The following is a 14,311-nucleotide window of genomic DNA, read 5'->3' as shown; positions in this document are numbered from 1 at the left end:
ATCAGACTTGACTATATTGAACATCTGGCATACTAGAACAAAGAAGAGAACAAAGAACAATACAGCACAGGAACAGATCCTTCGGCTCTCCAAGCCTGCGCTGACACATTTTGCCCTGTCCTTACTAAACCTGTCTTCACTTATTAGACTATAATTAATATAATGCCTTATGTCTCATGTTATGTTATGTTATGCACGTTGTTAATATTTTTCGCTAAAGTTATATTTCATCCTATTGAGAGCGCAAGACTTGGAGTGAGATTTCATTAAGTCATTACTCAGTTTTTACTTATCGCAGTTCTCACTGTCTCTGAGTGAGCTATAACCCCACTGTGAAGCTTCTTCTAGGGATGCCCACCTTGAAGAAGTTATCCTCCTCCCTCCGGAAAGACCTCAGTGGATCTCTCTCCCACTGCAACCCTCTGGTAATCTCTTCGGCCCTGAAGCTGCTCACCATCCCACCTACTTTCCCCAGCCCCACCCCTCCTCTTTCTATTTATTTCTGAGCTCCCTTCCCCCTCCCCCATTTCTGAAGAAGGGTCCTGACCCAAAACGTCAGCTTTCCTGCTGCTCTGATGCTGCTTGGCCTGCTGTGTTCATCCAGCTCTGCACCTTGTTATCTCTGACTCCAGCATCGGCAGTTCTAACTATTACTCAGTTTTTGATGTGCAGGCCTTCTACATTCACTTGGTTTATTTATTTATCCACATTTAATTGTGTACCCTTTCTTTCCACAAGTCTAAGTACATATAATGGCAACAGCAGCAAGGTGCATTCGTATAGCACCTCTGAAACAAGGGGACACCCCAAAGGACCCCACATTATCAGTATTAAAACGGGAATTTACATAATACAAATGAGTTCAATTTGATCATCTAATTAAAAGTTCCAAAATAACTCCTTTAAACTAACCTGTTTAAGAGCTCCAGGTTTGATAGAGATATGTCATCAGCCGCGAATGTTGAGTAAATGATATCAAACTTTATGGAACATTGTCAAACAAGCCCATACACGCATCTAACAAGCAAAGACTAGTTAAATACCAAGCAAAATAAAAAACACGAAGGCAATGCTTTTCAGGGAGATGGCAGACAAGACAAGAGATGCAAAAGGTATGCTCATCAGTTGAATCTGAATTCCCATTCACGGACAGGAAAACGTTTTCATTCCCCAAAACAAAACACCTCCAAGTTTGCACACTGACAGAAATAAGTTCCTAACTGTCTGTGAAACCAGGCTCTTGGATAGGGAATTTCTTCCTTCCCCAAGTCAAAATACCTCAAGTTTCCATGTTAAAAAATCCATCATTAACTGTACTGAAACATATGACTCTTTTAATTCGATCAAAAGCCAGCTGACCTGAGCCAGATGCTCATTGACCTTAGTTCTCAGGAGAATACACATGTGCAAAATATTGTTTTGAAATCTTTTGTTATAGTCCCTTTGCAATTAACCTCCCTCAATTAAAGGTTGTTGTTAAAACTCAAATTTCTAATTATTTAATTGGTGTTTCCTATATGCTTAAATTGCCTTAAGCATAAAACAATGCAGCAGTTTAGAATGAGAGATAGCAAGAACTGCAGATGCTGGAGTCAGAGACAACACAGCGTGGAGCTGGAGGAACCCAGCAGGCCAGGCAGCATCAGAAAGCCTGACCTACTGCGTTCCTCCAGCTCCATACCATGTTGTCTCTAGCATTTTAGGCTGACTGCCTTGTGATATAAGGGAATGGTTCTGAAAGATTTAGTGGTGAAGCTGAATTAATTTTAATATAATCTGATGCTGTCACATAAGTCTTTCGATATGGTGACAGTCTAGCTTAAGGTTGCACTGAAAGTGGATATGTCACCTCTGGCTCCTGATTGTCTTTGTAATCATGCTGAACTAGTCTGGGGGAGGTGATGGTCTAGTGGTATTATCACTGGACTGTTAATCCAGAGACCCAGGCAATGTTCTGGGGACCCAGGTTTGAATCCTGCCTTGTCAGATGGTAGAATTTGAATTTAATAAATATCTGGAATCAAGAGTCTAGTGATGACCATGAACCCATTGTCGATCGTTGGGAAAAACCCATCTGGTTCACTAATGTCCTTTAGGGAAGGAAACTGCCATCCCTACCTGGTCTGGCCTACATGTGACTCCAGACCCACAGCAATGTAGTTGACTCATGACTGCCCTCTGGGCAATTAAGGATGGGCAATAAATGCTGGCCTAGCCAGCAACGCCCTCATCCTGTGAACAAATAAAGAAGTCAGTGGAACTTGTATCTATTGCTACAGTGTAATAAACTTGATATCACTGTCTAACACATGTGCCTGTTCTAATTAAGACTTAATTGTGTTTTATTCTGTACCACATGTCCTTAGAATCAGCTTAGTAAGGAGAATTTAAGGGGCGTCTTGTGGCACAGTGGTAATGTCCCTACTCTTGGACTGGGAGGCCTTGGTTCAAGTCCTACCTGCTCCGGAGCTGTCTAGTAACATGTCTGAACAAGTTTATTAGAAAAATAGGTTAAATTAGAAAAGAAAGTAAGGGGGACTAAGGGTCTTGTGGCACAGTGGTATTGTTCATACTTCTGATCTAGTTAATCTGGGTTCAAGGCCCAGCTGCTCCAGAGGGGTATAAAATATGGCTAAATTAGAAACAGCTTGTAATGTGGGTTGGTGGTAGGACTTTATCCCAACCATAAGTCACTTGTGGTTGGTACCACAACATATAAGATGCCTTGTCTATTAGAATAGACATGTGTGTCTAAGTTTCACAGTGAAAGAGTTCCTTATTTTGGGAAAAGCTGCTTGGACTTGGACACTAGCTTGGAGTTTCTGCTTCTGCCCTTCTGGACTCTTAAGCTTCAACTTACATCTACTTGTTTCCTGATGTGGTTTCCTCAGGGTAAAACACGTCTGCCAGGATGATATACTCTGAATGCTTACCCATACGTAACGTATATAACAAACACTGAGTTCCTATTGAGACAGATATCTTGAAGTTTATTAATCGCACTAACTACATACACTGACACATATCAGACTTACATGTAGTCTGTGTTTAATGTTTATTTATGTTACTATTACATTGTACACATAAATGACCAAATTACGAACTGCTTAACTACATAACTGAGAGTAAGATGGAGACCTTTTATAGTAGCGTGTCACATGTTGTGGTGTGATTCCACTCTCTTAAAGGTATAGTGCATTGCCGAGTTTGATGCAATAATATGTTTACCTCATTCAACTTCTTTTTTGTCACCATTTATTCTTTTGAAAATTTGATGATAATATTTTAACCCTGAAACTGGTTGTATTTACTTGTGGATTCAGCTCTACTAGGAATCATTTCAGTTTCTCTGTAATATCCATGGTTAAACAGCATCCTCATTCCAATGTTGACACTGCGCTTGATGCCCCATTCGTGCCCTTGAAGTAACTCTTCAGAGGCTGGCATACAATCACCAATCACCTTTAATTCACAAGTGCATAGCCTTTGACAATAGCACTGCCCCTCACTGAGTCAGGCATTCAGCATCTCAGTAGTGCCAATATTCATTCTTTGATGTCAGCCAGGTCTCCCTGATTGAACCATATTATCAGCCCCAAATAGGGAAGTCATATTCTGTGAGGTCCAATGGTTGACCTCCTCATAATCAGTACAGGCTTCGGTAGAGTTTTAGGAGAACAATTGTCTGAAGATTAACCATCCAATTGTCTCACCTTTAATATGCCCAAGCTGACATCACCTAGTTTGTCAAAACTTGGCTGTGAAGCACTTTAGAATTTCCTGAAGAGACAACAGTTTCTTCATAAATACACTTTTTTTCCTCTTAACAGGCTCATGGGTGTTCAGGTCATATTACCCATAGGTGCAGTGATCAAGGGGGTTAGGTTGAAGCTGACCATAACATGGGTGGCATAGTGGCTTAGTGGTTAACACTGCTGCCTCACAGCACTGAGGATCTGGGTTGAATTCCAGGCTTGGGTGACATTTTGTGCGGCATTTACACATTCTCCCCATGTCCACGTTGATTTTCTCCCACAGTCTAAAGATGAGCAGGTTGGGTGGGTCGGCTATGCTAAGTTGCCCTGTGGTGTTTAGGGATGTACAGTCTAGGTGGGTTAATTATGTGGAAATAGAGTGGGATCCTGGAGGATCGGTGCAGATTTGATGGGCCAAATGATCTCTGCCTGTACTCTAGGGATTCTATGATTCTAGCATTGCAAACTAGTCAACGAATGCAGGGCTGACTATGGTCAGGCAAAGTAGAGGGGTTGAGGAACAAGCATCTCTTCAATTCAAGATTTATACCATGATACTGTTATTAGTTTAATGTTCCACAATTCCACCCCTCCTCACCATCACCACCACCCCACCCCCTCCCCACCCATTAGATGAGACTGCTACCTCTGCGTCAGAAAAAAGCCCACATCATGGAAATCCAACTGAATGGAGGCACCATTGCAGAGAAAGTGGACTGGGCACATGAGAAGCTGGAGAAACAGATCCTAGTGAGCACTATCTTCCAACAAAATGAAATGATCGACGTGATTGGTGTCAGCAAAGGAAAAGGATTCAAAGGTAACTCAGAGACTTATTAACCCACCGAGAGTCTGCCGTGATCTTTAGGCATAAGATGAAGAACAATTGTTCCATTTAGAAACTTCATTTTTCAACCATTTTTGGATTAGGAGCAGCAGTTAAAGGTTTTCACAAATAAACAATTCTACAATGTTAGTAGCTAATCCTACAGTCCCAGTGGAACCAAAGGAGCACTGGTTGGCAAGAACGGTACAATATTCTCTATCCTCACTGCCTGAGTGGATGGCATCCAGAGCCATCCATATTCTCCCATAATAGAGACTCCAGAACATTAGTATGGCTTAGATCTAAACCATTTCATACAAATATTATAAATCTATTTTAAAGTGAAAATATTATATATTGCATTGGTCTAAAACTTTGCTGGCGTGGTAAATTTGACTGCTTGCATTATGCATAGTAAGGATGGAAAGAAATATTGAATGTCACTTTAGGCTGAAGCTCAAACATACAATAATATGGTAGGCAATCAGCAATTCAAAGTGTTGGTTAGATACCAGTTATTCTCCAGGTAAACGAAGTATGTGATTCCCATGTTAATGTCAAGAGGTCCCTAAAATGCAAGGAGAATGTCTATCATTGTTTATGTTACTCAACCATATCAACCTCAGCCTATGTGCTTAAAGGTAAATTATAGTCATTGTATATCTGTTTGCAAGTTACTTTCTTCCCTGTCTCTCACTGTTGTTGGATTGAGGAAGCTAGCATTACCTCCTCAGGAGGTGTTCTGACAGCTTCTTAAAGCTGTATTGCCTGTATGTGCCAGTCATCTATTCCCTTGGTGTTAGTATGCTGTGGGCATTTCTAGGGAATCTCTGTACCTACAGCCTGAAGGAGGAAGCTTAGAGAGAACTGCCACCCACAAATACACTTTTACCTTAGATATTGCATTAGAGTCTTCATGCTGTTAGCCATACGTTTACATAAATTGACCCAGATTGATCATAGAACCCCTACAGTGTGGAAGCAGGCCATTCAGTCCATCAAGTCCACGCTGACCTTCTGAAGAGCATCCCACCCAGACCCATCCCCCTACCCTATCCCATGTCTAATCCATCTAGCCTGCACATCTTTGGATTGTGGGAGGAAACTGGAATGCCCAGAGGAGAACGTGTAAACTCCACACAGACAGCTGGCCAAAGGTGGAATTGAACCCAGATCCCTGGTGCTGTGAGGCAGCAGCGCTAACCACTGTGCCACCAGTTGTAGTATCAAACTGAAAGAGAAAAAAACATTCAAGTTTGCGAAGTGGTTGGTCAAAGGACTGGACAGAATTTAAAAACCAGCAAAGAATGACTTTAAAAACTGGAAGCAGAGACAGATAACCCTAGCCAACAAAAAAAAACAGAGCAAGAATTTCTACAACTACTCAAAAAGATAAAGATTCTTCAAGAGCCAATTATATTTTCCATATAGCATTTATATTTTCCCTCAATTATCTTTAAATTGAGTGTTCTAATTTTAAAATCAAGATTACATTCCATTGCTTTGAATTTCTCTGAAAAACTTAATTAGTTTTATTTATCAGAGAGACAATGGCCTAGTAGTATTATCGCTGGACTGTTAATCCATAGACCCAGGTAATGTTCTGGGGACCTGAGTTCGAATCCTGCCACGGCAGATGGTGGAATTTGAATTCAATAAATATCTGGAATTAAGAGTCTAATGATGACTGTGAACCCATTGCTGATTGTCAGGAAAAACCCATCTGGTTCACTAATGTCCTTTAGGGAAGGAAACTGCCCTCCTTACCTGGTCTGGCCTAAATGTGACTCCAGACCCACAGCAACTCTGAATTGCCCTCTGGGCAATTAGGGATGGGCAATAAATGCTGCCTAGCCAGTGACGCCCTCATCCTGTTAATGAATCAAAAAAAATTACTCGTGAAAATTCCATTCAAAATTTAAACTCAATCAGATCATTTCTCATCTTCAGAAAATACAACTTAAATTTCGAGTCTGTTGTCACAACCAAAATGGGGTGGCTAAAAGCAAACACTATTTGAAATGAGATAACAAGGTGTAGAGCTGGATGAACACAGCAGACCAAGCAGCATCAGAGGAGCAGGAAAGCTGACGCTTTGGGTCAAGACCCTTCAGAAAAAATCACCCAGGGTCCAGACCTGAAACGTCAGTTTTCCTGCTCCTCTGATGCTGCTTGGCCTGCTGTGTTCATCCAGCTCTACACCTTGTTATCTCAGATTCTCCAGCATCAGCAGTTCCCACTGTCTCTGAAACTATTTGAAATGAGTTCTGACTAACATGTTGTACAACTGCAGTACTACTGTTAGCTTTCATATTCTTCGCCTTTAGTGAATCTTCAGTATCTGCTTATAAAGACATCGAGAAACGTGGTGGGAATTTTTAGAACCATGCATGTGATTTGTGGGATTGGGTGAAGAATTATTGTACGCAAGAATGGGGAGATTAGCATAAGTTATCAAGTTTACTGAATAGCGGCTACACGTTAAGAGATTTGTGGGCAAAGTATGCAAAAGATAAAATGTGAGGGAAATGTAATCACAACAAGTGCATCTGTTCTTTATTAATTTGAAGGTGTCACATCTCGTTGGCACACCAAGAAACTTCCCCGGAAGACCCACAAAGGTCTGCGGAAGGTCGCTTGCATTGGAGCCTGGCATCCTGCTCGAGTTGGGTTCACAATTGCCCGTACAGGACAGAAGGGTTATTTCCACCGTACAGAGGTCAATAAAAAGGTACAGTTCTTGGGATGGTCTTTAGACTTTGTGAGGCAAAGTTCCCATCATCTTCGATACTTCATATCAATCTGTAAATTCTGAGCCGTTGAATAACCCATAGCAAACAGAGGCAATCTTTCCTTATCCTATATTAGCGTGTCCCTGCTCAAACTCCAGGAGCTGTATTCTAAATAGGAGGAGGGACACTACCACTGTGCCATAAGAGGCCCCTTAAATCCTCCTTACTAAGCTGATTCTAAGGATATGTCCAATTAGGAGTGGTAAAGAATAAAACACAATTGAGTTTTAACTAGAGGAGGCTATTAACTAATAACTAGTGATACCTAGTTATTGCAGTGGTAGTGCAACCTGTCTTGAACTAAGAAACTCTGGGTTCAAGTTTGGCTCCGGGACTTAGAGTGCTTACAGCTGATCATCATCCTGCTGAATCTCACAAAATGTGCACAGCAGGTGGTAAGAACAGGGGGAAAAAGAAATCCAGGCCAGCCTGACAATATAAGGAGTCCTTCCCCGCTCAAAGCCAGTTTCACTTGTTTCTCTCCCTCTCTGAGAAAACGAGAGATACCCAGAGTCCTTTGTGGGTAATGATGGAAGATTTAGTGATGGGGTCTTGCTTGAATGCCTCATCCTAAAGAGACCAGCTCTCAGTGCTACTGCCTGATTGTAATCACCACGTGAATGTTTCTTTTTCCTGGTACTGCTCAGATATATCGCATTGGACAAGGCATCCATATCGAAGATGGCAAGTTAGTGAAAAATAATGCTTCTACTCATTATGATCTGACTGATAAAAGCATCACTCCAATGGTGAGTCACTTTGCACATTCCCACTTGGAATATAGCTGATAACTACATCCAGAATGAACACCTTCTCTAAGTCAGTGCTATTGAAGGCAAAATCAATCACTGGTTAAACCGGTAGGGACTGATGTTCATCCCCACCATGCAATTCAGATTTCAGCACCGTGGCCAATGACTATTTTACGTTGCACAATGGACTACTACATCCACTGGAACTAGGTGTCAATCAGGCTCAGTCTGGTTTTGTAGCACCTGATGCAGTTGAGCTCTGTCATGGACAATGTCAGCTTCCTTCTTCCCAGTATCCTCATTCTTCTCCTTGGAAGACTTCTCCAGTTCTCCCAGTTCCTCAAACGTCCAGCACATTGTCTCCTTACTGGCTCCAATTGTGCAGAGTACAGCTTGCCAGGATGATACAGCACACTCTGGTAACACTATACGGGAGAACACCATGCACTGGACCAGTCCCACATTTTCCAGTCCTCTGTCCTTGTCTCTCTTTATGCATCAGCATGTTTGATTTAACGTTTGGTCCCCATTCCCTCTGTTTAGCACATCCTTTGTTTCTAAAGGTTGCCAATTTGAGGAAATAATCACTTTGTTCACTGGTCCTTCAGAGATGGGGCAAGCTACCATCCCTCCTTGATCTTAATGTGACTTTTAAGTTGCACACTATGTGCTTGGCATTAACTAGCTTTGGTACAACTCAGGATGGGTAATAATGCTGGTTTGCTGGCAATGCCTTCGTTGTGGTAACAAAGAATAAAAATAACTGCAGTTGGAAGAGGGAAAAACCTGCTGTACTGATTCAGTTTTCCATTGTTAAGTGTTCATACAGAAATACAATTAAATTACAGTTTAATAGAAGTGTTTTGTGAATCAACAGCTTGGAGATACATCTTTCTGAATGTTCATCCAACTGGAAATTTCCTTAATGCTAAATTCTAAGTAATGCCGAATCTTGTGTCTGCATGTCATGTCTGTAACAGTATATTCATGTTACCTTATGCTTCACTGAGTGGCATTCATTTATTGCATATGTAATTCAATCAATGGGCAGTTACAATTTAACAACCATACTGTTTATTGAATGATATAATTATGTTCAAATATTTTAACTTAAGTTACTTGTTGATTCTCGTGTTTTATTAGCAGGATGCTGGTTGCAATCGATCTCCTTTTCTGTTTTAGGGTGGATTTCCACATTATGGTGAAGTGAACAATGACTATGTTATGGTGAAAGGCTGTGTTGTTGGAACTAAGAAGCGCGTTCTTGCCCTCAGAAAGGTACACCATCCCCCACTCTGTGTGGTGGCAGTCTGTTCAAGGAGTCATCATTTCAGGCTTTGCTGCTGTTGGTATTTTGTGGGTGAGAGTTTTCTCGAACCACCTTTAAGCGCAAAATGCCCGTTCATCGAAATAACTCCTTTCTTAACACACAGCAACAGTGGCCTAGGGGATTGCATGGTGTGGGGGCGCCAGTGTTGGACTGGGGTGGACAAGGTTAGAAATCACACAGCACCAGGTTATAGTCCCAACAGGTTTATTTGAAAACACAAGCTTTCAGAGCGTAGCCCCTTCGTCAGGTGGAGAGTTGGCTACACTCTGAAAGCTGTGTTTTCAAGTAAACCTGAGGTAACAAGGTCTAGAGCTGGATGAACACAGCAGATGGGTCTAGGCCCAAAACGTCAGCTTTCCTGCTCCTCTGATGCTGCTTGGCCTGCTGTGTTCATCCAGCTCTACACCGTGTTATCTCAGATTCTCCAGCATCTGCAGTTCCTACTATCTCTTTTCAAATAAACCTGTTAGGACGATAACCTGGTGCCGTGTGACTTCTGACCTAGAAAAATGGCAGTCACTGCTCCATGTGTCGGTGAGGGTTCGATTCCTCAGAACACCAGCGAATGACGAAATTCACGAGTGTGGAGCTCATTAGAAGTAGCTTAAAAATCAAGGAGAGGTGACTTTTGCCTGCGGAAGTTGAATTTTGTTGTTACTTATCTTTTGGCGCAATTTTACGGACGTAGAAGATGTATTGTGCTTGCTTCTGATGTGGGATGGGATCCTTGTATTACTGGCGCCCAGTGAGGCTAGCGGAAGAACACTAGTAAATTTACAAATGTTAGGGGTTTTAGACAATGTCTATGGAAGGAGCTGTAGCCAATATGGCAGCTGGCAGACATCCAGTGTGGAATGAGCACATGCTTTCCCTGTGCCATTTTCTGTCCTGAAACATCCATTGCCTATGTGTAAAACATACCAGTGCTCTTAACAAAGCCAGTCAACATCCTGGAACAAAGCATGAGGTTGCCGTGGAAACGCTGGAGGAGTCAACATGGCAACCTTTCTATCAAGATCTCAAGAATGAGTAAAACAGCATTTGCGCGGCAGGGCATCTCTTATAAGTACAGGAGGGTCACTGAGAAAGGTGGGCTGGTTGATTGTATGTTATTGTCGTACTAAGTACATTTCAGATTGTACCACATCACATCGTAATCCCTTGGCAACTGAAAATGCTTATTCAGGGTTGCTATCTGTGCTCTTCTTTTTCAGTCTCTCCTGGTTCCCACCAAGAGGAATTCTGTTGAATCAGTTGAGCTCAAGTTCATTGACACAACTTCCAAATTTGGCTATGGACACTTCCAGACACGTGAGGAGAAGACAGCTTTCATGGTAGGGATACAAACAAAAAACAAAGAACAGTACAACACAGGAACAGGTCCTTCAGCTCACCAAGACTTTGCTGATACATGTTACCTTTCTAAACTAAAGGCTTTTCATCTCTACACAGCCCTTATCCCTCTATTCCCTGCCTATTCATGTGTCTATCAAGGTGCCTCCTAAATGTTGCTATCATAGCTGCACCTATCACTGGCAGTGCATTCCAGACACTGTGTAAAATAACCTGCCTCTCACATCTCCGTTAAACGTACTCCCTTTTACCTTAAACCTGTGTCCCCCTAGTAATTGACATTTCTACCCTGGGAAAAGCACTCCAACCAACCCTTCAATCTGTGCCTCTCATAATGTTGTAAACTTCTATCAGGTCGACCCTCATCCTTCGACATTTAAGTGAAAACAAACAAAGCTTTTCCAATCTCTCCTCATAGCTAATACCCTCCAAACTGGGCAACATCCTAGTAAACCTCTCCACAGCCTCCACATCCTTCTGGTAGTGTGGTGATCAGACTGGAAACAATATTCCAAATGTGACCTAACTAAAGTACTATACAACTGCAACATAACTTGCCAATTTTTTTACCCTGTGCCTCGACCAATGAAGGCAAGCATGCCATATGCCATCTTAACCATTTTATCCGCTTGTATTGCCTTTTCAGGGACCTGTACACCTAGATCCCTTTGTATGTTGATGCTACTAAGGACTCTGCCATTTACTGTATACTTCCCTCCTGCATTAGATCTCCCAAAATACATCACCTCTAGATCAAACTCCATCTGCCATTTCTCCATCTAAGTCTCCAGCCTATCTATATCCTGCTGTATCTTTTGGAAATCCTCCTCACTGTCCATAGCTCCCCAAATCTTTGTGCTGTCCACAAACTTACTAATCAGGCCACCTACATTCTCCTCCAAATTATTTATATATATTACAAACCACAGGGGTTCCACCAGTAATCCGTATGGAACACCACTGGTCACAGATCTCCAGTCAAAAAGACACTCTTCCGTCGCTTCTCTTTTTTCTAATATTGGGCCAGTTCTGTACCCATCTTACCATCTCACGCGGCCATGTGAGTTCATCTTTTGTATCAGCCTGCCATGAGGAACCTTGTCAAAGGCCTTGCTAAAGTTGATTTAAACAACATCTACCACCCTACCCTCATCAATCATCTTTGTCACTTCCTTCAAAAACTCCATCAAGTTTGTGGGACATAACCTTCCCTGCACAAAGCCATGCTGCCTATTGCTAACAAGTCCATATTTTTCCAAATGCAAGTAAATTCTATCCCTGTGATTCTTCTCCAATAATTTCCCTACCACAGACTGGCCTATAATTTCCCAGGTTATGCCTGTTGCCATTCCTAAACAAAAGAATAACGTTGGCTATTCTCCAGTCCTCTGGGATCTCTCCTGTGACTAAACAGCATACAAAGATTTCGTACAAGACCCCTGCAATTTCTTCACCTGCCTCCCTCAGCATGCTGGGATAGATACCATCAGGCCTAAGGGACTTACATTACTTAATGCTATTCAAAACACCCAACCCCTAAACAAGACTGACCATGTAGCTCGGACTCTGTGGGATAGATTTTGACTCTGTGATACCATAAAGCAGCTGATGGTGAGTTGGCAGCTTGTTTTACATTCCTCTCCTGATTTTCCATTGCGGTCACAGGGGAAGGCATACTGGTAATGTTACTGGGCTAACCGACCAGAATCCCAGGCTAAAGTTCTGGGGACGTGGGATCAAATCCCACCGTGGTAAAATTGGACTGGTATTGTAAAATCAAAGCAGGTAGTAAAATTCCAACTGAATAAAAATCTGGAATAAAAAGCTTGGCTGATGGTGACCAAGTAACCACTGTCGACTGTTGTAGATTCAATAAACTCCTTTTAGGGAATGAAATCTGCCATCCTTATCGGGTTTGGCCTACATGTGACTCCAGAGCCACAGTGATGTGGTTGACTCTTAACTGCCCTCCAGGCAATGGGCAATAAATACCAGCCCAGCCAGTGATGCCCATTTCCCATAAATAAATAAAAAGTTCATGCAGAGATAGTAGGAACTGCAGATGCTGGAGAATCTGAGATAACAAGGTGTAGAGCTGGATGAACACAGCAGGCCAAGCAGCATCAGAGGAGCAGGAAGGCTGACGTTTCAGGCCTGGACCCTTGAAGAACTGCTTGGCCTGCTGTGTTCATCCAGCTCTACACCTTGTTATCTCAAAAAGTTCATGCAAATGTGTGACTGCTGAGGTGATGAGATCTAATAGGCTTTCAGGTGGAATAACTGAATCCAAACATATGAATAAAGACCATTCAGCCCCTTGAGCCTGTTCTGCCATTCAATAAGATCGCTGTTTGTATTTAGAATTTCACATCCCTGTCTATTGTTGATAACCTTTGATTCCCCTGCCTCACAAGAATCTATCCAGTTCTGCCTTAAAAAAATATTCAATTGGCTTGCTCCACCACCTTCTGAGGCAGACAGTTCCAAAGATGTGCAACAATGACCAAGAAAAAAATCTCCTCATTTCCATCCTACAAGGGTGATCCCTAATCTTTAAACAGTGTCTGCTAGTCCTAGACTGACCCACAAGAGGAAACATCTACGCACATCCACCTTGTCAAGACCAATAATGTTATACACTTCAACCAAATCATCCCTCACTCTTCTAAACTTTAGTGGAAACAAGCCCTGCTTGGCCTTCGAAGAATACCCGCTCATTCTAGGTACCAATCTAGTAAACCTCCTCTGATCCACTTCCAACACAGTTATATCCTTTCTTAAATAAGGAGACCAAAACGACACACAGTATTTGAGATGTGGTCCTACCAATGATCCGTATAACTCGTATTCAATTCATCTCATAACAAAAGATGGCATCCCATTAGCCTTCTTTTGACATGGTGGGTGGCACAGTGGCTCCGTGGTTAGCACTGTTGCCTCCCAGCACCAGGCACCCGTGTTCAGTTCCAGCCTTGGCTGATAGTCTGTGTGGAGTTTGCATGTTCTCCCCTTTTCTGCATGGGTTTCCTCCCACAGTCCAAAGATCTGCAGATTAGGTGGGTTTGGCTATGCTCATCATGCGCGAGCTGGGTGGGTTAGCCATGGGAAATGTAGAGTTATAGGGTGGGTCTGGGTGGGATGGTCTTCGAAGGGTCGGATGGGCTGGATGGCCTGCTTCCACACTGTCGGGATTCTATGATCTTCCATACTTGCTGCACACTAGCATTTTGTAAATCACACATTTGAACAACAAAATTTCTCTGCTCCTCAGACACCTGCAGCCGTTCTCCATTTTAGTATCGCTCTACTTTTTTCATTGCTCCTGCATTCTCATTTTGGCACATTACACTCCATCTGCCTGATGCTTGCCCACTCAGTCAACCTACTAGTATCAGTAGCATGAGAGACAACAAGGTGCAGGGCTGGATGAATACAGCAGGCCAAGCAGCATCATAGGAGCAGAAAGGCTGACGTTTCGGGCCTAGACCCTTCATCAGAAAAGG

General features: G+C 42.5%; 1 protein-coding gene across 1 annotated transcript in view; it reads left to right on the top strand.

The window, feature by feature from the left end:
* Window positions 1–14,311, top strand: part of LOC109922138 (60S ribosomal protein L3-like) — a 34,264-nt gene that overhangs the window by 16,967 nt on the left and 2,986 nt on the right. Inside the window, exons 5-9 of the mRNA XM_048609751.1 lie at window positions 4,389–4,575; window positions 7,152–7,312; window positions 8,021–8,122; window positions 9,308–9,403; window positions 10,670–10,789. Coding sequence (XP_048465708.1) covers window positions 4,389–4,575; window positions 7,152–7,312; window positions 8,021–8,122; window positions 9,308–9,403; window positions 10,670–10,789 — 666 coding nt within the window. The remainder of the gene's footprint in view (window positions 1–4,388; window positions 4,576–7,151; window positions 7,313–8,020; window positions 8,123–9,307; window positions 9,404–10,669; window positions 10,790–14,311) is intronic.

The sequence above is a fragment of the Rhincodon typus genome, chromosome 21, assembly GCF_021869965.1.
Source record: "Rhincodon typus isolate 14 chromosome 21, sRhiTyp1.1, whole genome shotgun sequence".
Lineage (NCBI taxonomy): Eukaryota > Metazoa > Chordata > Chondrichthyes > Orectolobiformes > Rhincodontidae > Rhincodon > Rhincodon typus.
The sequence above is the reverse complement of the archived record's forward strand: the minus strand, read 5'-3'. Positions and strand labels throughout refer to the sequence as shown.